This window comes from Cercospora beticola, chromosome 4, assembly GCF_033473495.1.
Source record: "Cercospora beticola chromosome 4, complete sequence".
NCBI lineage: Eukaryota > Fungi > Ascomycota > Dothideomycetes > Mycosphaerellales > Mycosphaerellaceae > Cercospora > Cercospora beticola.
Genome location: NC_088938.1, coordinates 706,455 through 730,010, shown reverse-complemented (window position 1 = coordinate 730,010; position 23,556 = coordinate 706,455). Strand labels below are relative to the sequence as shown.

The window sequence follows — 23,556 nt, the reverse complement described above, 5'->3', positions numbered from 1 at the left end:
CAATACCAGGCGACACAAACGAACAGATGCACTCTGGACTTACACGCACGCTTGTGCTCCACGAAAATGCATGGCATTCTGTACGGCTCGAGTCTAGACCGGATGTGAGCCTTGCTCAGCAATCACCATAAGCTCTGCGGAGCTGAGTTATTGCTGGTAATGCTTGATGCCAGCAGGATCAGGCAATATCCCTGCTGACTTGTAAGTTGTGGGCGAATCCAACTCGAGCATGGGGGACGAAGTTAAGAAGCTTACCGGACGCGAAAAAGTCCCGAACGGCCGGACGAACGGCACGGCCCGTGTAGAACTAGACCTCAGTTGGCGACGCGACGCGACGCAGTTCGACTCCAATCCAACATTGCACATTGGTCATGCTTGACCTCACCTCACCTCATCACACGATGCTTGCGCCGCTCCTCAGCTGCGGCCGCGTCTTCTCAATGCACGCCATTGAAATTTTGACGGATGTCATCCGCTGACCCCGTCGTCAGGCACAACGCACTCCGAGTACCAGACGCATCTTTCCCTTCTGCATGTGGATAACATGCTGGACGACAGCATGAACCCCGAGTCCAAAAGCGGCACAGTACTCGGACTGTGCCTGTAAGAGACGGCGTCCGGCATGGATCAATCTGCACGGCAAAGCTCTGGCAGGAATATCCTTATTTGGCACCTTAGAGCTGAGCGTTCGTCGAGACGGCCAGAAGCAATTCATTGACCTTTCGATCGGATACCGACAGGTGGGAGTATCATTGAGAACCCTGCGGCTGTTGCGTTATGGCATCGGACGGCCAATGCTTGCGGCCGTTGCTGATCTCGGTCAATCTGTCTTCCTTTGATTGCGCGCATGTCACGCTCCTCTCTATGAATCGCGCTCCAGGATTATCTGACCACCAGTGAACCGACGATGTGGAGCTATCTCACACGGGCTCCGGCGTGCGTCGTGTTTGACTCGATACTGTGTCGACGCTTTGCCAAATTCGATAGCGCTTTGTCTTGTCCGAAGTCCTGAGCATCTAGGACGGACTTCGTTGTTTCATCAGGTCTGCTAATCTGCTGTCGGTAGAGACGCTCAACGCACTGTAGTACTGCGCTATGCGGGTAACAAGGGCCTGCGGACGGACTGTGACAGCAACGAAGCAGCAACTTCCCTTTCGAACGATGGCAAAGTCCGAACATTCGAATGGCCACCATCATGTATATATGGAAGCCAAAATTCCGTCGAATGTCATCTCATCAGCATCAGCAACAGCATCACCTCGAAGGCATTTGATCTCATCAGCACTCGAACTCGTTCCTTACCAAGCTCCCACTCCTTACAAAGCTCCCAGCCCCACGACAAGCAAACAATTCAAAGTCAAAGCCGACCCCCAAACACACCGCAAAAATGAAGTACAGCTACACCGCCGCTGCTTTGGCTGCTCTTGTCGCCACCGCCAATGGCGCTGCTATCGACGTGAGAGCTGAGGCCGCTCCTCAGTATGTCTGGTCCCCAAAGGCCGCTGCCAAACGCGATCCCGCAGAGGCCGCCCCTCAGTATGTCTGGTCCCCAAAGGCGGCAGAAAAGCGCGCAGAGGCTGCTCCGCAATACGTCTGGTCCCCGAAGGCCGCGGAGAAGCGTGAGGCCGAGGCCGAGGCGGCAGAGGCTGCTCCCCAGTATGTCTGGTCACCAAAGGCTGCCGAGAAGCGCGCAGAGGCTGCTCCACAGTATGTCTGGTCCCCCAAGGCTGCTGAGAAGCGTGCCGAAGCCGCTCCTCAGTACGTCTGGTCCCCAAAGGCCGCCGAGAAACGTGAGGCCGAGGCGGAAGCTGCAGAGGCTGCTCCTCAATATGTCTGGTCTCCAAAGGCTGCCGAGAAGCGCGCAGAGGCTGCCCCACAATACGTCTGGTCTCCAAAGGCTGCCGAGAAGCGTGCAGAAGCCGCTCCTCAATACGTCTGGTCTCCAAAGGCTGCTGAGAAGCGTGAGGCGGAAGCAGCAGAGGCCGCCCCCCAATACGTCTGGTCTCCAAAGGCCGCCGAGAAGCGTGAAGCTGAAGCGGCGGAGGCGGCTCCTCAGTATGTGTGGTCTCCAAAAGCTGCTGAGAAGCGTGCGGAAGCCGCTCCTCAGTATGTGTGGTCTCCAAAGGCTGCCGAGAAGCGCGAGGCGGAGGCTGCTGAGGCAGCTCCTCAATATGTGTGGTCGCCAAAGGCTGCCGAGAAGCGCGATGCAGAGGCTGCCGAGGCGGCTCCTCAATACGTCTGGTCACCGAAAGCCGCTGAGAAGCGCGACGCCGCCGAGGCAGCTCCTCAATATGTGTGGTCGCCAAAGGCCGCCGAGAAGCGTGACGCGGAGGCTGCAGAAGCGGCTCCTCAATACGTCTGGTCGCCAAAGGCAGCTGAGAAGCGCGACGCCGCCGAGGCAGCTCCTCAATATGTGTGGTCGCCAAAGGCCGCCGAGAAGCGTGACGCGGAGGCTGCAGAAGCGGCTCCTCAATACGTCTGGTCGCCAAAGGCAGCTGAGAAGCGCGACGCCGCCGAGGCAGCTCCTCAATATGTGTGGTCGCCAAAGGCTGCCGAGAAGCGCGATGCAGAGGCTGCCGAGGCGGCTCCTCAATACGTCTGGTCACCGAAAGCCGCTGAGAAGCGCGACGCCGCCGAGGCAGCTCCTCAATATGTGTGGTCGCCAAAGGCTGCCGAGAAGCGCGATGCCGCCGAGGCTGCACCACAATACGTCTGGTCTCCAAAAGCAGCTGAGAAGCGTGACGCCGCTGAAGCCGCACCACAATACGTCTGGTCTCCAAAGGCCGCCGAGAAGCGTGACGCCGCTGAAGCCGCACCACAATACGTCTGGTCGCCAAAAGCCGCTGAGAAGCGCGATGCCGCCGAGGCTGCACCACAATACGTCTGGTCTCCAAAAGCAGCTGAGAAGCGTGACGCCGCTGAAGCCGCACCACAATACGTCTGGTCTCCAAAGGCCGCCGAGAAGCGTGACGCCGCTGAAGCCGCACCACAATACGTCTGGTCTCCAAAGGCTGCCGAGAAGCGTGACGCTGCCGAGGCCGCGCCGCAATATGTCTGGTCTCCAAAGGCAGCTGAGAAGCGCGACGCCGCTGAGGCTGCACCACAGTATGTCTGGTCTCCTAAGGCAGCTGAGAAGCGCGATGCCGCAGAGGCCGCTCCTCAGTATGTCTGGTCCCCTAAGGCTGCCAACAAGGAGTAAGTGATTTAGCTTGACACAAGCACGTGGCGCCGGAGCCATGTATTCACAGTTTGTGCACGCATGGGCACGGGATTCACGAACTTGAGGAGTTACTATTGTGGCAATGGGCACGGGACGAAGGAGGGAACGATTCAGACGAAAACCACAAATAGATTTTCCCTTTTGTATTGGAGTTTCTGGCTTTGGTGTATGCTTAGGAGTTCGATGCAGATACTCGCGATAGATCATTTGGCTTTACTTAAGACTCTTCTTTTCTTCACGTTGTTAGCATGGTGATAGTGAAAGCGAGACTAACTGACTGGTATCTGCAGAGAAAAGTCGAAGTCGATAGTGATCAATAAACTCTTGAGCTTTTGCCTTCACTTCTCTAACTCCTGGGAAGGGAAGTCCTTGGTTGGTACTGCATTCACCGCTCACATCTAGCGATCTTCAAGAGCCGCGTGATTTATGATTCTGTTCGGATAATACGCTCCATATCTCTTGCAATTGGCAAGCTATCTACGACTAAAGACATCTTCGCAGACTCGCGATCACGCAGAATGTTCATTCAGTACGACATCTTCAGCACAGCGTTGAGTAGACGGATATTTATGCAGACAGAGCATCTGGTTGCACCAAATATTTCGAGTCGCGAGGCGCGTGTCAGAAATTCAATCGATTGATACAGATCCTTTCGACGCACTTTGTCATCTCGACGAACAAGGTCGTGCCCAGTTCTGCGTAAGCACTCTCGTCTGCAGAGAAAAGTCTATTGACAACCATGAGGGATATAAGCTTTGATCACGCGACATGCGTCCGTAAGTCTACGACCGTATGTACCAACAGGCCTTCAAAGTATCGACTAGGATGAGCCCCTGATGTACAAGGAGCCGGGGGTCTGCGAGCTGACGAATTAGATTGATTGCAGCATAGACTATGCCAAAGGTTAAGACAGAAACTGTAAGCTGTGCTTAGGGTTTGTGCAAAGGATGTCTAATTTCATTTTATGAAGATGCAACCGAAAGCCATAAATTGATAAATGTAAAAACGGACCGCGACAAGTGCCCTGTGAGTCGCAAAGTCGACCTGTTGCCTTCTTGCCACTTCCTCATCAACCGGGACCCCAACCACCATGAGGGTTTTGCAACGCCGTACCGACAGTACGGTACGTACGAAAGTTTGGCCCTCATGTCCGGTCCATGTGGCTCCGTGACGAATGCGTCAGCCGTGTAAGGACACCACCACTTCTGTCTTCAAATCAACAGCGAAGCTCTATCGTAGCCTCCATAATGCGACTGCCAGCACACTAGGCGCCAAACAGAATACTAAAGCTTGCAATTGCGTTCGCAGAGAGTCTTGTTGTAGGGTATAATCGTTTCCGGTCTTGTTATTGTATGATGGCCGTTGCACTACTTGTCTGGTGGGAAGCGAACTGGTAATGACAGATGACTTTTCCACTGGGCTAGAAATAGTCTTCTGCAGTCGAGGTCTGGAGAAGTTGTGCATTGACCAGTTTGTGAAGATGACTCTTTCCATTCCGAATTTCTTTTCTTTTCGGTGAGCTTGAAATCGATGCGAAGAAGATGATGAAATCTGATCCAGTTGCTTTGTGCGGTGGTGGGTTCCTTCGCTAGCCCGAAATGAAGGTCAATAAATGGGTTCAATTAGTCTGCTTCGCTCTGCGATGGCACTTTTGCTTCATGATCGTGATGAAGCATCTCTACATATCATTACCCTGATGCGATCCGGTCGAGCAAGATCGACCATCACTACGATTTGCGGTAATGGTCACACGTACGCTGCAGGAACCGAACCGAAGGAAGGACTCCGGAGCGAAAGTTTTGACGTTGGAGTGCAGCTTGGCCGCAGGCTTCGACTCAGCTCTTAGCTCAGCGTGCAGTAGTGACGCTAGTGCAGCTCGGTGATAGTACGGAGTCCGAAGCAATAGTCACGTTCATTCGGCGTATGCTCAGAGTACCAGACCCAAGAATGTGCAGAATACCCTCGAGGGTCTTGACGAAGGGGTCGTGGTCGCTGACCCGGAATCCACAGGTCGGTTCGGAAGTGACAGAACAGTTCGTGATCGCTGACATGCTCATCATGACCGTCCTTTCGCAATGGCTCACAACTCCGAGACCCGGCCGATCGATATGCTATCAGATGTAATGTAACAAGATCCTGAGTGTGAACGAGACGCGTCGTTTCTGTGTGTGACTCTCCTCGAAAGCAGTGCCAAAATGTCTTCACGTCCGTCAACGTCAAGCCCAAGAGAAAGCATAGAGCAGCACTTCTCGCTGCTCGAAAAGGCTGATCTTGCAGACGAGCCCGTTGAAGACAACGATGGAGGTGGAAATCTCACCCAGCTTGCAGCGGCAGGCAGTACACTATGGGCGTGAGTGCCAAAGTCTTGCTCCTCTTGGCGAAATTGACTGACCTGACTTCCCAAAAGGCTGCAGCTCGTCTGGTCCACGATTTTCGCTCGAGGCACAGTTCGTCAACCCGGATCGTGATAACACTTCGTGAAAACACTCCGCTGACCGGATTGCAGTCCTACCTCACCTACATCGGCATCCCCATGTCCGTCTCAGCATTCCTCTGGATATCCGGTCCAATCTGCGGCATGATCGTGCAACCCCTCATGGGAGCACTCAGCGATTCCTACGAACCAAAAGGAAGCCGAACCGGACGTAACAAACGCAAACCCTTTATCCTCGGGGGAGCAATCGCAACAGCAACTTCCATGATCGCTTTAGCTTGGATCCCCAACATCGTAGTCTTCTTGGAGAAATTTTTGAACCTTGGACAAGAATACGAGACTCTTTTACTCATTCTCAACGCTACAATCTGGGTCTGGGCGCTGAGTATTTCCGTGCAGCCTCTGCAAGGAGGGATAAGGACGTTATTGCATGAGATTTGTTCCAAAGAGGCGCAGGCACGATTTGCGGCTAGTCAAGGGGTTCTGGTCGCTTTTGGGACAGTGAGTGGATATTTCCTGGCTTCTGTTCAATTCGGGAATCGTCCAGGAGCGTGGTCTGCGATCTGGCAGTTCCAGAATTTGACGCTGGTGGTGTCTATGATATTGTTGTTGTGTTCGGCGATTACGATGGTCTGTCCTTTCCGGAGTCCGAGGAAGAAGATTGATGGGGCTGCGAGTTCGTCGCAGTATTCGGCATCACTGAAGCATGCTGTCAAGCGGAATGTAAATTGCTTGAGGTTGTTGCCGAGGAGCATTCAGCTCACGCTGCAGGTTCAGTTCTTCTCTTGGTTGGGATGGTTTCCCGCGTTGTACTACCAGACAGGGTACGTTCTGATTTGCATTTTGCGCAGCGACTCCCTCGTTGCTTCTTTGCTGACTTGGACATAGCTATTTGGCCAGCCTCTACAAAGTCGGCCGTGCTTACGGACTTTCGCAGCCAACAAATGAAGCAGAACACGCAGCTGCCGACTCCGTACCTCACACCGTGGTCATGTTCGCAACCGCTGTGATCATGGCAGCCACGTCGCACTGGGCGAGCACATCATCTAAACGCAGCACCTTCGGTGGCAAGATCGGATCCCTAACTACGCTTGTCGTCATCTGGGCTGGAGGCCATATTCTGTTTGCATTGGCAATGGTAGTCAGTCTGTTCGCAGTGACTGAGACACAGGGTGTCTGGATTTTCGCGCTGGTTGGCATCCCGCGAGCATTGTCGACCTGGATACCATACGCTCTGATTGGGAGGAAAGTCACAGAGTCCCATGATGCAGGAACTTTGACCAGCTTGCACAATGCAGCGCTTTCCGCGCCACAAATACTCGCCGCTGGGCTTTGTGGATTTGCGTTTATGGTGGCAAGATATCTAGATGTCGCAAGCGACGACCAGTTTAGGTGGGCCATGGCTGTAGCTGGTGCGGCAGGAGTTGGTGCCTCGTGGAGATCGTGGCATTTACTCCGAGAGGTTCGAACGAGCGATTAGCTACTTGATTGCAGTTGAGGTGTATCGAATATCAAAAATCGTATTGTCAATCGTGCTCTCGGTCAGAATCTCGTTATTTGGCGCCACTGTCAAATCGCGCGAGTCGGGAGCGGAAGCTTCAGCTGTCAACGTGAAACGCTCATTCCAGTTACGAGAGCAGTATTGGTTATCAGAAGAGAGTAGGACGCAATCAGCGCTGGGAAAGCCCCCATGGCTCAAATTGGGACGTCTATCGTACAATTCGCATACCCGATGTAGCATTCCTCCACAAGCTTGTCCAATATGCTCACGTTATCGAGATAGAGTTGCGTCGCACAATGTTCGGTGTGCGCGTATGCCCCATGTTCATCATTGAGTACGACTTGTCCCCGCATAGCACGATGAAGTCGTTTCAAGACGAAGATGCAATGATTCAGGTGTTGCTCGCGAGTGGTGTATACGCGCCTGTCGTGCTCCGTCGGTCCATCAGCGTGGAGCGAAAGAGCATGCTCGTCCGGAACACGATGTCTGCCCTCTGGATCATAGAAGAATGGAAAAGATCCATGTGCACGTTCCGGACTGAAAAGCCAGCTTCGATATTCGGATTCAGTCAACGGATCGAGGCATTGGGGTGCCACCCAATTGTTTGCCAGCAGATCGAAGACGCAGCCTCGCGATTTTGCCTCGTCAGTTGTGTTCCCGCATGTTATAGTCTCTTTGCGGTACTTGGTAGGCAGCGTGGACGGGCGTCGGAAGTTCTGGCCTATAGTTGCCAGGAGTATAGCGATGCAAAGGATGCAGGTGATAATCTGAACGGCTTCCCAGCTTCTGGATCGTCGAGACGTGCTTGGAGTGCGCTCCCAGGAAGCACTATCGCCATGCGTTTCAGGTTCCTCGCTCGTGACTGGTTGTTGGCCTTTTTCTGTGCTTCCAAGGGGCGAATACGTGTTCGAAGTGTTCTTGGGCCATGCCAACACCATGTTGCGAGATCGTCCTTGCAGTGTTTACTGAACGGAGTTGAATGCGCTGAAGGCAAGGAGTCTGTCTGCTCCAGAATGATTGAGAGAAGGCTGGCGCAAGACAGCGAAGACGGCGAAGTGCTCGGCCATCACTGATCAAAGGCATAGCAAACCAGCTAACGCCATCATCGCCTTCCGGACTCCGGCAGTCTGACCATGTTCAGCGGTGGTCAGTCCGGCAAAGTCGTGGGCGCGGATTTTCTGCAAGCTAAGTGCAGTCCATCTCGACAAGGCCCGCTCGAGTAAAAGCCGTGAAAGTGCGTAGATGGGCCGATCATTCAGTTGATGGAATCAAGGTAAGAGTGCTGGAGAGGGACTGCGAGTCTGCGGCAAGAGTCTGACCAGCTGACTCAGCAAGGAGCCCGTGCGCGCTGTTCGCCCGATCAAGGGAGAACAATGTGGCTTTGTCCTCCATTGTAGAGACTCCAGATGTACCTTCGTTTAGAATTGAGGTTCATTCAGACTCACCTTCCTTTGTCTCCTCCTTTCACGATGGAACGCATGCCCAGGCATTGTTCTCGCCGCTATATAGGGCAGAACCTCGACCATGTAGATGTAGACCAGAAAACACTACCGCTTCGAACTCCAGACCGCTGAGAAGTTCGCCGCGTAGTGCCCAGAATCTTCGTTGCCATCTGCTCGCTTAGCAATCGTACAGACAGCCTATTCATTGCATACGCAAGCGGCTCCTGCCTTGCACTAGTTAGAAGCGAGATAGAAGTATAAGACGGGCCCCGCCGGCCGAGCCCCGCCACGATGAACGCCGGAAACATTAACCAGACGCGAAAGGTACGCAAGTTCGACGCCGACGAACCATTCATAGTAACCGAGGCCGCCAGAGCCCGCGCCATGTCTGCAGACTTCTTTGGAATTGGAGCCCAGTGCCAGGCCGAACACTGCAGACAACTCGACTTTCTGCCATTCAAGTGCCAGAGCTGTAACGGGTAAGTCCGCTAACCTCCCAACCTCTAAACATACTGTATCACATGCTGACTTATGACTTAGAACATTCTGCCTCGACCACCGCACCGAAGACGGCCATGCCTGTGCCCAAAAAGGCGCATTTGGTCGTCGCAACCTCGAAGCCTTCCGCAACGCCCCAGCGCCGAATAAGCTGAAAGATGTCGATCTCGATACCTACAAGCGACAGTGCTGCGAGCCGACGTGCAAAACCACAATCAACCACGCCCTGACGACCGGAATCTACTGCGAGAAATGCCGACGAGCTTACTGCCTGAAACACCGCTACGAGAGCGAACACAACTGTGACAAACTCGTCCCTCTGGGCCTCGTGAACCCTCCTTCCCCACTGAAAGAGAAGCGAGTCGCTGCATTGGATAGGCTGAAAGCATGGGGCATGAGCAAGAAATCAAGCTTCGCTCTGCCAGAAAGCAAAGCCAAGAAGAGTGCTGCCGCGGACCTTGCTGCTGTCAGCTCGCTGAAGCGCACTGCGAAAGGTGAAGAGAAGATCCCACAAGAGAAGCGTGTATACGTCTTCGTGGAGGCCAGCTCGGATACCGTCACAGCCAAAGTCCCCAAGGGCAACTTCTTCTACAGTACCGAGTACTCAGTCGGCAGAGTCCTGGACCTTGCAGCCAAGAGCTTGTCCGTGTCCAACGTGAACAACCTCTCCCCTCGTGAGGAGGATAAGCTTCGCGTGTTCCACGTCGAAGGCGGCTCGCTTTTGGATTTCGGTGACAAGCTGGGACAGAAAGTCAAGACTGGAGACACTATCGTTTTGCTGAGAGGTGTGGGAGCCGGGATGGCAAGTACTCCAGACCAGACGAATTGACAACAGCCATGAGACATGATTGATTAGCGAGGTGTTAATGGATAGATCTGCATTCATTGGGCGGAGTTATGTATTGATTGAATGAGTGTGCGCCAGACACATTGATTGCGTAGGTCTACGACACAGCTACAATTCCAGGACTCGAAGTACAATGCACAAAATAAAGGACCCTTTGGACCGCAATGATTGCAAAGTCGATTGACTACAGCCGTACTGATGTGATCTTTAGGTAGACAATAATTCAACGCTAATCCTGCATGAGCGCCCCTCGGTTCTCCTCACAAGACATCGCGTCTACCTCAACGACGAAGGCAGCGAATGGCACTCTTACCACGCGTTGTTTCGACCTGAACTCGATCATGCACAACTTTTCAGCTCTTCCATTGACAAGCAACAAGCTCCAGATCGTTAAAGATCACCACCCTCACCTCCCGTCTCAAGCTGCTCTGCTCTCCCCAAGGGCCCCCATCAAAGTCCAGCCTCCCCAAGCCTTCCCACAGCTCTTTAGACCCACCGAACCCTTTCACGGTGGCAAGCACAAAGGACCAGCAGTCTTCGGATCAGGACACGCCAAAGATCCCCATTGGTCTGCAATGCACATGCAAGGGCAAGTACCAGCTTTGCATCGAGGATCCTGCAATTCCCTCGTCAGCAATAGAACAGCCCAAGCACATTAAGGAATAATGGCTTACGGAAGGAGGTCCTTGTGGCACTGCAGCGGCGAGACCAATTGCCATGGCAATAGTAAGGAGAGTTTGGAGGAATTGCATGCTTGGAAAGAATGTTCTTTTGCTGAGATTGTTCAACGATCTTGTCAAGGTCCTGAAGGGAAGTGAGAAGCAGCATCGTGTGGCACACAGCTCATTTTTTATATTTGACGTGTCGCCCGTGGTGTCGCCCACTCTGGTTGAACAATTTTTCCCCTTGACCTTGTTCCAGCTAGCATGTTCATCGCTAGTTGGTGCTGACACTGGATCGCGTGAGCATCAGCGCCATTCAAAGACGGTGAGGGCTGGTACTGCAGCATAGTATGCCGTTGTAGTGTTCGCACCTCGCCTTTTGTGGCATGTGCTGGCCCTTAGTCTGCAAAATCTTATCAGATGGCCGCACTTCATCCGAACGGATATACCGGGGCATGAGATTTTTCGAAGAGAAGCTCATGATCCAGAATCGTTCTGAGAATTGGTCTTCGAGCTAGCAGAACATCGATTTTCGCCCAATCGGCGGCTGACCCATTTGGGAAACTGTAGTTCTCGTAGCTCAGGAAGGGCTCGTCATTGTTGCGATCGGTCCACCCAACACGATCATTCATGCTGACAAAACTGCCCATTTCGGTTTAGTCATAGCATGAAACATCGAACGACTCCATCTCAAGCCCAATTGCCTTCTCCTGCGCCCAAGCAAAACATCTCCTATACCACGCATTTCCCACATAGCTCGGCTCAATCGCATGACGTGCTCCATATACCAATGCATTCTCCACACTCGCAGCATTGACAAATCCTGCTCCGAATTTCTCAACATTTCGACGTGTACCCTTGAACAGCACATCCGCAGACCCGAGTGCACAAAGAACAGGCATTCGAACTCGGGCCTGGAATGCAAGACAGGTCTCTTGCTACCATCCGTACAACTCTATCCCTTCATCTTTGATCAGAGGTGTAGTTTGTTTCCAAACGAGCGGCTCACGACCAGAAGGACAGCAGTTTCCCGAGAGCATCAGTTTCGCTTTTCCAGCTGGAGGCATTGGTTGAGCATGGATGTCGGTTTCAATGATTTCGACAGATAGCCCAGGTCACACTGTCCGTCATCACCAGTCATAGTGAAAAGCTTCTGACTCTCTCCCGTGCTCTCCGGAGCAAGTCCAGAGAGAATCATTCCCGACCAGAGATACTGCCTTTCATCAGGAGCCTGCTCGGCATACATTCCCGCAGCAATGATAGAAGGGACGACTCCAATCGAATGAGCTGTCGTGACGATCGATGTGCAACCGTTTGAGGCGCCGAAGTCTTTCCAGATTGCCGGGAAGATCAAATCATGGAACCAATGCGCTTCTTCTTCGAAGTATGCGCGACCAGGTGTGGGCTTCCATTTAGGATCATATGGTTCAGTCAACTTTCTGTCGACAACCCAGCCGCTGGAGTCCAGATAATTGGGCCTGTTGATAGCAACGAACGGCAAGGCGAAGAGGTCTGCGTGGACCGAGGCCGTGCAGTCGCTCGACGCATCGTAATTGTACGCCGAACATGTTCCACCATGAATGCCAACAAGCAGCGGCCTCCCTATCTCCGTTCCATCGCTGGCCAATGAAGGTATGTATGCGATGCCCGAGACTTGTGCTCCATTTGATAGTCTGAGGCGGAAAGGCGTGAACTTGGAATTCAGATTTGTGGCTTCGTAAGCTTGCACGGGATTCATGATCTGTTTTCGAGTTGGAAGGCTGTCATGAGAGATCCTGATCACTGGAGAGAGTGTAAAGTACCTTTGGAGCAACCCCTCGAGAGTATGGAAAACTGCATTTCTACTTGAGCCATATGGTGGTCGGAGATAGGAGATAGGCGGTTGTATGTAGTGTCGGTGTTAATCGAGGAATTTTTCTCTATTGCAAAGCAGAGTGGGTTCTTCTTGCCAGTAACTCGCCCTTTACAGACCATCAGCCTGGGAGGAAAGCGTCGTTCGGCGTCAGAACCTCGGTAGAAGTGCAGATCTTGTGGTATTGGGCTTGCGAGGATGGGCAGCCAACAGAATTGCAGTCCGTCCGAGGGAAATTTGCCAAGGGAGTCTGCCGTCTCTAGCGAGCATAGCATAAAGAAGACGACCTGAGCACGATATGGAAGGACTATGCTCAATAGTGGGGAGGCGGCCAGGCTTTCGTGGGTCGTTCCGCATTGAGTTGGTTGTTCTTCTGGGAGCATCCGATAGGCGACGAGAGGAGGCGGTACCGAAAAATCACGATCAACGCGAGATTAAGAAGCGCTCAATACGCATCGACTGAGGACAATTCCAGCGCGCGATCTACATCGAATCGGTTGAAGCCTGGCGTGCGACACAGGCATACGGAGAACACCATCAAGACTGGAGATGAGAATCAGTACACGTACCCCAACACATGTAAAGATCAGGTAGCAAACTTACAGTGAATAAATTTCGACACGTCAATCATAATTCTCTTCGTCTGCCTGGAGTGTTCGTGCATCGTCTCGTTGTTGTCCCATGCGCTCGCATCTGTGGTCGCCTGCAAGTAGTCCTGCAACGAGGGCAATCTTCCAGGGGTTGATGTCTCGTGCGAAGCTCGTGGGCGAGAGGTAATCGGTGTCTGCTCAGTGGTCGTCCGCGTCGATGGCATGAAATTCACCCAGCTCCCCGAAGCAGCATCAGAAAAGCCCACTGTGGGAAAATCCGTCGTCTTGCCACCTGTGGTAGCCTTCTCAGGAGCTCGCGTTTGGGATTCCGCTGCTGTCTGCGTAGTGTTTGCTTGCGATGATGGTATGAGATTCATCCAACTTCCAGAAGCAGCATCTGAAAAGCCAACAGTGGGAAGAGTCGATGCCTGGCCACTTGTGGCGTCGATGCTCGCTCCAGTCGAGTCTTGTCGCTGCTCTTCTTCGCCGAACAACCTTGGAAGACTTAGTTGATGCAGGAATGGCAGAGTCGCAACATTGGCTGAAGATTGTCCAGCTCCGGAAGATGAAAAGCCTGGACCACTCATATCTCTTGGAACCACAGATGGCACTGCGATCTCTGCGACGGCAAAAGAGGCCAATGGATCAATGTAGATGCCCTTCTCCGCGAGGTAGCCTTCAACGTCGTAGGGGTCGAACCACTCTCCTTCCAATCCTGCAATATCGACGGTCATGTTCACAGTAATTTTGCCCTTCACCGCATCTTCAAGCAAAGCCAATCTATGTGGGCCCACAATACCTACGTGCCACGTCTGAGGTTTTGGCAGAAGCCTGCCTGAGGCGTCTCGTTTTGGATAATGTGTTCCTGCGCCTCCGACGTGAATCAAAGCAGTTTCCTGGTCGAGAGGCTCACGCGGACCCCGGGCGAGCATTTCCCTTGTCATTTTGATCAGCGTTTCCCTATCTCTGCTCATAAGTGAAAGTCGGAAAGACCTCTTGTAGGTCGTAGGCCGCTTGTCGAACTCGTGCAGGAGTTTATAAGCCTGTTCCGCTGTTGCTCGATGTAGACGTCTGGCGAAGGTCGTTTCTGCGAATGAGTATGTCCTTGGTGGGCGTGGTTGCTGGATAAGTGTCTTCCGGTGCACATTGGATTCGTGCTGATCGCTTTGGACCGGGTCCTTACTTGCTGCTGGTGTGGAAGTGGACGCGGATTCCAGACCAGGCACGTGATCACGAGTTGGGCTGTGGCCATGTATGGAGAGTGGACCTCCCCAACTTGAGGGGTGAGCATCCCACTGTGGAGACTGGTCTTGGTGAAGCAACGCATTGGGGTCTAGCTAGTCTGAAACATGCTTTGGCTCCAGAGTTGACTCGTCCGCAGCAGGCTTTGCGGTTTTACGCTGGCCTTTGCGCCCGACCGCCTTTTGTGAACTACTCTGGCCAGGATCGCGGATCAGATCCATGAAGGATTCTATCTTCAGAGCCGTTTCTTGTACGTCTTGCAGCTGGTCGTCGGGAAGGTTGCTTCTGATTAGTCGATCACGGTGGTCTGTGAAAGATTTCTTCATGAGCTTCATCGTTTCAGTCAGCTCTGCTTCCCGCCGGCGTAGGTTTTGAAGAGTGGATTCTTGCTTCTGGCGATAGGCTCTTTGAGCGACCCGAACCTGCGCACGTCGACGTTCCGCAGCCGAGTCATCTCGCTTGGTCGATGCTACATTGGTCGAATTGCTAGGTCCTGACTTCTGTATCTTCGCGGATGGCGTTGAACCTGGAGGTGAGCGTTGGCGAGGCCGACCTCGTGGGCGGTTCTCCATGGTCCCGTCTCGGTGTAGGTCGCTTGTGATGAGTGAACAAATCGGAGACTGCCGGATTGGCAGGACGCTCCGAACACGCGAGAGTGCTAAATAAATGCTCGCGGTGTACCTCAACGCTCACGAAGCTGAGATGGTGCGAGGGGTTGTCCGACAACAACAAAACACGTCGCTTTGGTGAAGAATGTGGAAGGTCTGATTCTCAGAATTTCGTCGTGCAGTCTGGCTGATGAATATATCAGACGGATATTCCGGTACCTGTGAAGGGAAATAAGCCTGGTCTTTCCAGTACGGCTTGGTAAACCAGGTTGTACATCGAGTCCTGGGCATCGGCTCCCTGCTCGGCAGCCGATCTAGAGATGTCAATCAGTATCTTCTGGCTGTTGATAGTGTGAGACGCCGTGGGAGCTCTACAGACCTAGTCAATCACGTTGGCATGGAAGAAAAATAAGTGTTGACTGCTCTACTCAGTCTCCAGTCTCCAGACGGCAGACTGCGGACTCCAGTCTCGCGGCGGCGGGTCTAGCCACTGATTACTAAGCGGAGATGTCTTGCTACTGTATTTTGCACGTTCAGGCAGGAGCTGGGATGATGCTCGTGCTCGTGGCAGCTGGGTTCTTGTCAGATTCGCGGCCGCCGCGCGAGGGCGGGGAGATTTCCGACTCAATGTTTCACAGTGTGTTCTTCTGAAGGCTTTCTGTAGCGGTGGTGGCCACGTCCACGCCCAACTGGTCAAAGTGTGAAGTTGCGTGGTTTGCAATTCACGTCGATGCGCAACGGCAATCCAAGACAGCTCTCTCCTTCGCACATGGAAAAAGGAGACAGCGGAGAAGTGAATGTTGACTTTTTGTTATTACTGATCAAGTGCAGGTGCGACACGAGGTAGGGCGCGTGGGCGCATGGGCGCATCGGATGCCAAGGACTCTCGCCACACAAGGCTCGTTCAAAAGAAACCCAAATTCAACTGTGAAAAAGTCCCTCGTGATGCATTGTGGTTAACTTACCACAATCTGAGCCAGTAAAGCTGAAGCTGTACTTTCCGTACAACGCGCCTACTACAGTGCCAGTCCACGCTAGAGCTGAAGGGGTTGCTCAGAAACAACCCGATACCGGTCCCTCATACAAGACAAAACTCCTGCAAGTTACAGCCGCGACCTGTCAGTGCATCAGCATCAAGTCTCGGATCTCGCAAATAATGTCGCCATTCGTTCGTTTCCTGGTTGCGCCAACACAACGGCGCATCTTCATTATTAGTCTGCGCTGTGACGTTCTTCCACGTTGGCGACAGTGGCGGGAGCCTAGGGTCCTCATAGATGACTTCACCTGTTGGTTTGTCCCGGAAAGCAGGGCGATAAGCTCCGGAAGACGCATTCAAGACATTGACAGTCTCGTACTGCTCTGGTAAAGGGCCCAAGAGTGCCTCGCCGTCCATCAAGCCGGTACAGACGGCGTTGCCGATTACCTCGTAGGTGTTGTCGTTAGTATCAGCCTGTGGTCTAAGAATCATGACGGCGGGGCAGCCAAGCAGTACAGCCATGCAGTCCCCCTCTTGCATATTGTGTGGTCCCAAGCCGAGCTGCCCGTCGCCAGTAGTGAACAAAGATCGACCACGGCAGTTGTAGAACGATTTGATCACATACGCTGTTTCCAAGCTCACGATTTCGGGGCCAATGTTCCAAAGTGCTTCGATAACGAACCTTTCGACTTGTTTAAATGTCGGACGGCTAGAATTGGGAACATAATGTTCAGCGTACGAGTCGGTGGTCAGTACTCGAACCAGCTGAAGGAAAAGACTGCGGTCTGTGCCCTGCGGCCATATCTTCGGATCGGCATTCGGAGGGATGACTGATTGTAATTTCAGCTCCTTTGGCAGTGCAGCTTCGAGTACATCATGAAGAGTCCTGCGAAACACGTTTGAGTTTTTGTGGGTGAGTAAGTTGACTCCAATGGGGTGTGTCTTGGCGACTTTCCCAACATGAACTCCACGAACAGTCAATCGCCGCTCATCTGGAGAAAGCCTAACAATGGAGGCTGCTGAGGTGCCGCTCGCAAAGCTCAGCGCCAATCGCTCTGCTGTATTCTGTCTGGACCAATCAGGCACCCAGGACGGGAGGTCGTCTATCAAGACTCCGTTTTCATGAGGCACGTCGTCGCCAACGTAGAGCAAGAAATCCAAGTCCTTGACCGAAACGAGATGGCGAAGAGTATACTCGGTGTAGACTTCCCATATTGCCCGTCTGTAATCGATTGCAAGCTGAAGGGCCGCAGAGCCAGGAGCGAACGCTTGAGCAGTGTATATTCGATCCCGGGGGTCCGCACATTGGCAGATTCGCATCGTGTTGATCGCGTCAAGGCTGGAAAACTGCCCAGCCAAGGGAAGCAAGCGTATGAAGTTGCCACGGGCAGTCAGTCGGCGCACACCTATGTCTCCCTTCACCAACTTGCGACAGCAGTAGTTCACGATGTTCATAAGTGATGCGAATGTTGTTTCTTCGTTGCCGCACTGAAGCTTCACGTTTTGTCCACCCATCCGGACTTCTTGCCACACCCACAGACGCTCGAAGTATGGCCGTTCAATCAGATTGGTAAATGCTTCCAGCTCGGCCTCACTAGCCAGGACCTCCTTCATGTCGGCCCGTCGGGAATCGCTCGTGACAGGATGCAGCTCCATTGTTGTTACATCATACCAAACCTCGCGGCGAACTAATTCAATCCATCTGAAAGCCAGGCCACTATCGCTCGATGCTGGTCCAATCCAGACTACGACTCGCAAGGCTCTGGCATAGATATCTCTCATGATCGCAACTTGTCGAGCCCGCTCATCGAGGTCAGCTTGGTTAATGCAGATCGCATCTATCCAGACCATCCTTGGTTTATCATTGCGGCGTAGATATCTGATAGCTTCTAGGCAGTTGCGAGTCACTGTGATCAGTTGAAAAGCGTCTTTGAGCTTGACTTGGACGACTTGGGGGTCTTCCGGACTGCCCCATGTATAGGACAATGCCTCGTAGGGCAACTTGCGCTTGGGGCCATTGAACGGCACGGTCATCAGCTGTATCTGGATTTCATCGTCAAACTTCCCTGGGTTGACTATCAAGACTCGTATGTTGCTGTTGTCCTGAGCCAGTGGCTTGTAATTGTACAATCCATGAGGCGTTGGAGCTTCGCTGGGGGCAGTCACAGAGAGGCCTTCCGAGGCTCGAGGTCCAGTAGCAGGAGCATTTCCTGTGACTGGTAATCGTGCAGACTGGTCATCCATGTGTGAAGTCGTCTACCGCAACAAGCTGAGTGCAGTGGCAGAACTTCGGGGAGCTGGCGGGCTGCACTTGCCACGCGTCGATGGGCCGTCTTGGCCGTGCTTGCCGTCAAAGCCACTTTCGCAGCCACAATCCATACGAAGTGCCATCGTCTCGCGAATCCGCCAGCAACGTTGCGACCAACAATATGGCGCTGCCGCCGTAAGGCACCTCCTCTCCTGCTCTTCACCTCAACATGCCGTCGCGCGACAGTTCTCCAGGCCGCAAAGACTCGGGCAGCGCGCCCAACTCGCCGTCAAAGACGCTGGACAAAGTCGAGCTGAGCGATCTGGACTCGAGCCCGCCGCGTCTTCCCGTCGAATCGGACCTCATGCAATTGGCGCGACTGGGGGAATTACGATCGATCCAGAAGCTCTTCGACAGCGGCCGATACAGCGCCAAGTCGACCGATGAGCAGGGCATCACAGCATTACATGTACGAGCATCGCGATGAAGAGGCAGACACATAAAGACATAGACTGACGGCGAGTCAGTGGGCTGCGATCAACGGACACCATGCGCTATGCCACTTCCTCATCCAGTCCGGCGCCGACGTCAACGCGAAGGGCGGTGATGCACAGGCGACGCCAGTACTATGGGCGAGCAAGCGATTCAACCTGCCAATCGTATCCTTACTCCTAGCCAGCGGAGCCGACCCATTAATACGAGATGATCAAGGATACAATCTGTTGCACTCTGCGACCCTCGATGGCAATGTATACCAGCTCATTATGCTGTTACATCACCCAGACCTACCTGTTGACATACCGGATGCGCAAGGCCATACCTCGTTGATGTGGGCAGCGTATAAGGGCTACCCTGCATGCATCGATGTATTGTTGCGATTTGGTGCAGATGTACATGCGACAGATGATATGGGCTTCACGGCTCTGCACTGGGCGCTGGTGAAGGGCAACTACATGAGCATTCTGAAGCTTATCGAGTACGGAAGTGATCGTTTCGTACGAAGCAAGCCTCAAGAAGGACAGACTGAAGGCGATACTCCGGCAGAAACAGCTGCCAAGATGAAGAGTGAGCGCATGTGGCATCGTGCACTCATCGAATGCGGTTACGATGAGTCTGGCAATCCTCTGGCATTTCCGATTCCATTCGTCAACGACAGAAGGTTGTTCTTCAAGCGATTCTTCTTTCTATGGCCCTTCGTGCTCGGTGGGCTGCAACTACACATGTTGGCATATATGAACCCCTGGGTATCCATCCCTGGTGTACTGGTCGTTGGCTACGGTTTGCAGTACGCAGTCACGAAAACACTACGCTGGGCCCCTTCAGACATGAACACGATGCACAAAACCCCTTTCCTCGCGGGCATCTTTGCAGGTACTCTCTTCTGGGTTGGCGTCCGCTACATCACCAAGATACTCCCCAGTAAGTCAATGCATACGTCTGTTGACGACGCTCACTCACACCGCACCAGATACTCTCTCTACCAACTTTCTCCTCAACCTGCTTTTCGCGACAAGTTACGGCCTCTGTACATATTTCTATTTCATGACGATGACGGCAGATCCTGGATTCATCCCTAAAAGCGCGAGTCGAGGCCAGACCAAGAAAACGATTGATGAGCTTGTTGAACATACTGCTTTCAATGAGACCCACTTTTGTACGACCTGTATGATACGAAAACCACTTCGGAGTAAGCATTGCCGGCGTTGCGGTCGGTGCGTAGCCAGAGAAGACCAGTGAGTTGAGCTGCCCTTGAGTTAGAGAAGGCACGACTAACACATCCTAGCCACTGCCCCTGGGTCGATAATTGTGTGGCTGTCAACAACCACAAGCACTTCATCTTGTATGTGCTATTCTTGATCGTAGGCATCGGGTTCCTGATCCAGCTCACCCTTGCATGTAAGTGTCAAAAATGATCTTGCTTTGACTCGACGCTGATGGCATCAGATCTGGACGTATTACCTGCTCCGAAAGACGCTACTTGCACGTTCCTGAGAGCCGAGCTTTGCGCGGAATTCTCAAAAGATCCGCTTACAATAATCACGAATGCTTGGGGCTCACTTCAGCTTACCTGGACATTCATGCTTCTATTCGTGCACTTCTACCAAGTCGCACGTAACATCACTACATACGAAAGCATGCGAAATACTGATCACGTCAACCCACTAATGACGGCTGTTGCTGCTGGTACGATGAACGTCGAATCTGCACAGCTAGACAGTAGTGGTGGCGGTCCCAACCCAACCGGACACGGCCACAAGCTCAAGAAAAAAGAAGGCTTTCTTACGAGGTGTGGAAAGATGATAGGAGCTGATGTCTTCATTGCGATCGCCTTCTCAGGCTACAAAGGCCACAAAAACAAGAAACAGAAGCAACCGAAACGCACGAATCCGTTCACGAGAGGAATATTACGGAATTGCCAAGATTTCTGGATGGACGGGCCCGTATTTGGAAGGAAGCCCGTCAACAAAGGTCTCCTAAATGGCGAGATCGTTGACTACGCAATCATGTACGATGTACCTCGCGGCGGCATGAACTACCGACGCGGCGGCTACGAAGAAGTGGCCACTGTAGACACAGAAGAGGTATAATGTCAATATTGTGAAGTGCTGATGACCACTTCTTTCCCTGCTCCCGTCACAGATCTTGACAAGCTCATCTCGCTTCGATCGACCGCTCCATCTCCTCCTTCAAACCTCGCACCCACTCTTCCTGATCCCTTCTGGGCCTCCATTCCAGCCGCTCCCGCGCAAAACTCGCCTTCGTCAACCCATTACTCGACAAACTCACCTCAAATCAACTCCTCATTCCCCTCGGGAATCAATCCTCCAGCAAACAATTTTGCCCCTTCCGCCAGCGTCACAGACTCAACCTCTCTACTCCCCAGCACTCCCATCTCAAACCCAGTATCCGCAATTCCCTGCGCAGCCTCTCCCCACGAATGTCTCCCATTCTCTGCAAAAATAATCGCTTCTCTGCCCCTCGGCAATTTCTCCCCACCGTCCTCAATGAACTCCACCAAAACGAGCGCATACAACTCCGCAAGATCTTCGACATGTACATGATCTAGCTGCGCACCGCCCGTACCGACCATGACAACTTTGCCGTGTTTCAGCGCGCCATTCACGTACGCTGGGACCTGTACACTTCGTGTATTGAAGATTCCTGTACCAGTGCCGAAAATGGTTGGAGGCATGATGCTGAGTGCTACCATTTTGGGATGATTTGCGGCGGCGTCTAGTACGGCGAGTTCAGTTGTTCGTTGGGGGTAAGGAATGCCAGACTCTTCCTTTTGGAGGAAGGTATAAATGTCATCTTGGGTGTCGTCGAATTCGCGAGGTGGGCTCGAGCTTGGGTTTGTGATGGGGCGGTCGGCGAGGTTTGAGGTCCCGGAGGTGTGGAGCATAAGAACTTTTTTGTTGTCTTCTTGTTCTTGTCGTCGAGAGAGACCGCGGATTAAGGCGAGGGCACTCTCAACGTGGAAGGAAATGGCGGCATTGATGACGATGTGGTGCTGCGAGGCGATGTCTGCGGTGCGCCCGATGTCATCGAGACTGTCAACGACTTCGATTTTGACACGGTCGCCGTAGGCTGCCTTCAGCTTGGGAATACGAGCCTCGCCTCGAATGATGCAGGTGTATGTTATGTCTTTCAAGGCTGGGTGTTCAGAGGCAACTAGGTGGGCGAGAAGGGTGCCGCCTAGGTAGCCTGTGGCACCTGTCAGGAGAACTTTGGGAGTCGTTATTGTTGATAGAGCTCGACTGGGGAACAGAATAGCAGGATCAAAAGCTCAGCTCATGGCATTTATCATCTTCAAGGAGGCGGCGGTAGAGCTTCTAAACTCCGCATGTCCGTGTGTAACACCTACGTGCAGCGAGCTGTCAATCCTTTGCGCCAACATACAGCTCATGATCCTACATCTCAAAGGCCACCATTTCGCAGAAGGAGGGATGACAGCGCGGACGAGTCGTGATAAACCACACTTTCCATTCACACCTCAGTCTGGAGATACCTGATCGACCGTTCTCCAGAAGAATATCAATGCCCTGCCATCAGAATTTCCCGCTCAGCCTGCAAGCTCCCAAATCGCCCCTTCAACTCAACACAAGTCCCCTTCTCCAAACCGCTCGCCATGCTCCGAAAACAACTCTTCCACTCCCCCTCAGTCAGAAACACATCCGCCAAACAAAGTCCCCGAAGCGTGGAACCACATTTCCCCACAAATCCAACAAGTTCATCCTCCGTGCATTCAAACCTCGTAAGACACACGAACCTCAGCTCCTTCCAAGGACATTCCCCCACAATAGCCTTGAGATCCATCTTCGCAAATCCAATACCCGTGTCCGGACCATGAAACACCAACTCCTCCAACCCCTGTGCTCTTCCAAGAAACTCATAAACTCTCCCATCATTCAAGGCATCAATAACCCTCGTAGCCTCCATCGCCGCCGTAACAGGAAGTTGAAAAGGTCTTAACGTCGAACCAAAATGACGTGGGTGTGCGAATGGATGACACCTCGCCTCCGCAGACCTTAGCATTCCATCTTCCAATTCTACTTCCCGGTCAATCCCAAAATTATCATTGATTTGGATCTGGATCTTCCTTAAGTCCTTAATCGGCTCGCATAACTTCTCTATCAACGCTCCTTTTTGTCCAAAAAACTGATAGGATATCGGCATCACGTTCAGCTCTCGTAATTTTGTACCAGTCGTGTAAGCAGCGAGGAGAATCTGATCGAGGACTCTCGTGTTCGGACTCCAACTACCATCATCTCCCCAAGGTCGTACCATTCCGCGTGCATAGGATTCCTGTCGTCGCCATCGAAAGGGCTCGCTCTGCGTGCGATCTTTGAGGGTGAGAGTGATAGTATCGAGACGTCGGCAGTTCTTGAAGAGGTCGGCCATGCAGTGATAGACTTCACTCTCACGATCCATGGACTGCTGATCTTGCATCACGTCTTGGAAAGATGTCCACGCTTGATTCACCTCTTCTTGGTTATATTTCGATGTTTCGCGCTGCATGATTTCGAATACTTGGAAGCCTCGATGCGTTCGTTCCATGTCGCTATCAGGTTCGTCATGAGAGCTGTGTTCTGCGCTCTGTAGTTCGCCGCGCAGGATGGCTTCATCGCAGATCGTCTTCAATCTGCATCGTTCCCATTCTTCTTGACAGGAGACGATAGGTAACCGATCGGCTTGGAAATGGATCTTCGAGATCTGCTTTGCAGCATTCGGGTTGTTACTGATGAACACCGCAAGCTCAGAAAATTCTTGACGGTCGAAGGACAATCGCAATGATTTCAGCATGTACTCGTCCGCAATGACTTTGATCTCTGACGAGACCTGTCGTAGTGTGCGAACATCACGCGTGTCGCAGTGCTGACACACGAGATGTAGGATCTCGGGGGGTAGTTTGAACATGATGACTGATCATGAACG

The 23,556-nt window shown here is 52.8% G+C and overlaps 8 protein-coding genes across 8 annotated transcripts; 4 read left to right on the top strand and 4 right to left on the bottom strand.

Annotated features, from left to right (window-relative positions):
• Window positions 1-1,387: 1,387 nt before the first annotated feature.
• Window positions 1,388-3,199, top strand: RHO25_005923 (uncharacterized protein; the record flags this gene model as incomplete). The annotated part of the gene is made up of 1 exon (XM_023596791.2): window positions 1,388-3,199. One exon carries the CDS (start codon window positions 1,388-1,390, stop codon window positions 3,197-3,199), a length of 1,812 nt encoding a protein of 603 aa, XP_023452267.2.
• A 2,216-nt stretch (window positions 3,200-5,415) lies between these two features.
• On the top strand, window positions 5,416-7,134 carry RHO25_005922 (uncharacterized protein; the record flags this gene model as incomplete). Its single annotated transcript, XM_023596790.2, has 4 exons — window positions 5,416-5,570; window positions 5,628-5,667; window positions 5,727-6,478; window positions 6,543-7,134. The coding sequence occupies 4 exons, from the start codon at window positions 5,416-5,418 to the stop codon at window positions 7,132-7,134; spliced, it is 1,539 nt and encodes a 512-aa protein (XP_023453108.1).
• A 1,754-nt stretch (window positions 7,135-8,888) lies between these two features.
• Window positions 8,889-9,924, top strand: RHO25_005921 (uncharacterized protein; the record flags this gene model as incomplete). Its single annotated transcript, XM_023596788.2, has 2 exons — window positions 8,889-9,076; window positions 9,138-9,924. 2 exons carry the CDS (start codon window positions 8,889-8,891, stop codon window positions 9,922-9,924), a joined length of 975 nt encoding a protein of 324 aa, XP_023452432.1.
• A 1,719-nt stretch (window positions 9,925-11,643) lies between these two features.
• On the bottom strand, window positions 11,644-12,342 carry RHO25_005920 (uncharacterized protein; the record flags this gene model as incomplete). Its single annotated transcript, XM_023596787.1, has 1 exon — window positions 11,644-12,342. The coding sequence occupies one exon, from the start codon at window positions 12,340-12,342 to the stop codon at window positions 11,644-11,646; it is 699 nt and encodes a 232-aa protein (XP_023452435.1).
• Window positions 12,343-12,901: 559 nt separating this feature from the next.
• RHO25_005919 (uncharacterized protein) lies at window positions 12,902-14,860 on the bottom strand (the record flags this gene model as incomplete). Its single annotated transcript, XM_023596786.1, has 3 exons — window positions 12,902-12,999; window positions 13,060-14,341; window positions 14,396-14,860. 3 exons carry the CDS (start codon window positions 14,858-14,860, stop codon window positions 12,902-12,904), a joined length of 1,845 nt encoding a protein of 614 aa, XP_023452436.1.
• A 1,114-nt stretch (window positions 14,861-15,974) lies between these two features.
• RHO25_005918 (uncharacterized protein) lies at window positions 15,975-18,116 on the bottom strand (the record flags this gene model as incomplete). The annotated part of the gene is made up of 1 exon (XM_023596785.1): window positions 15,975-18,116. One exon carries the CDS (start codon window positions 18,114-18,116, stop codon window positions 15,975-15,977), a length of 2,142 nt encoding a protein of 713 aa, XP_023452433.1.
• Window positions 18,117-18,349: 233 nt separating this feature from the next.
• On the top strand, window positions 18,350-20,708 carry RHO25_005917 (uncharacterized protein; the record flags this gene model as incomplete). Its single annotated transcript, XM_023596784.2, has 5 exons — window positions 18,350-18,589; window positions 18,648-19,539; window positions 19,589-19,853; window positions 19,904-20,016; window positions 20,065-20,708. The coding sequence occupies 5 exons, from the start codon at window positions 18,350-18,352 to the stop codon at window positions 20,706-20,708; spliced, it is 2,154 nt and encodes a 717-aa protein (XP_023452434.1).
• Window positions 20,709-20,908: 200 nt separating this feature from the next.
• Window positions 20,909-23,538, bottom strand: RHO25_005916 (uncharacterized protein; the record flags this gene model as incomplete). The annotated part of the gene is made up of 2 exons (XM_023596783.1): window positions 20,909-21,878; window positions 22,391-23,538. 2 exons carry the CDS (start codon window positions 23,536-23,538, stop codon window positions 20,909-20,911), a joined length of 2,118 nt encoding a protein of 705 aa, XP_023452053.1.
• Between the last annotated feature and the right edge of the window lie 18 nt (window positions 23,539-23,556).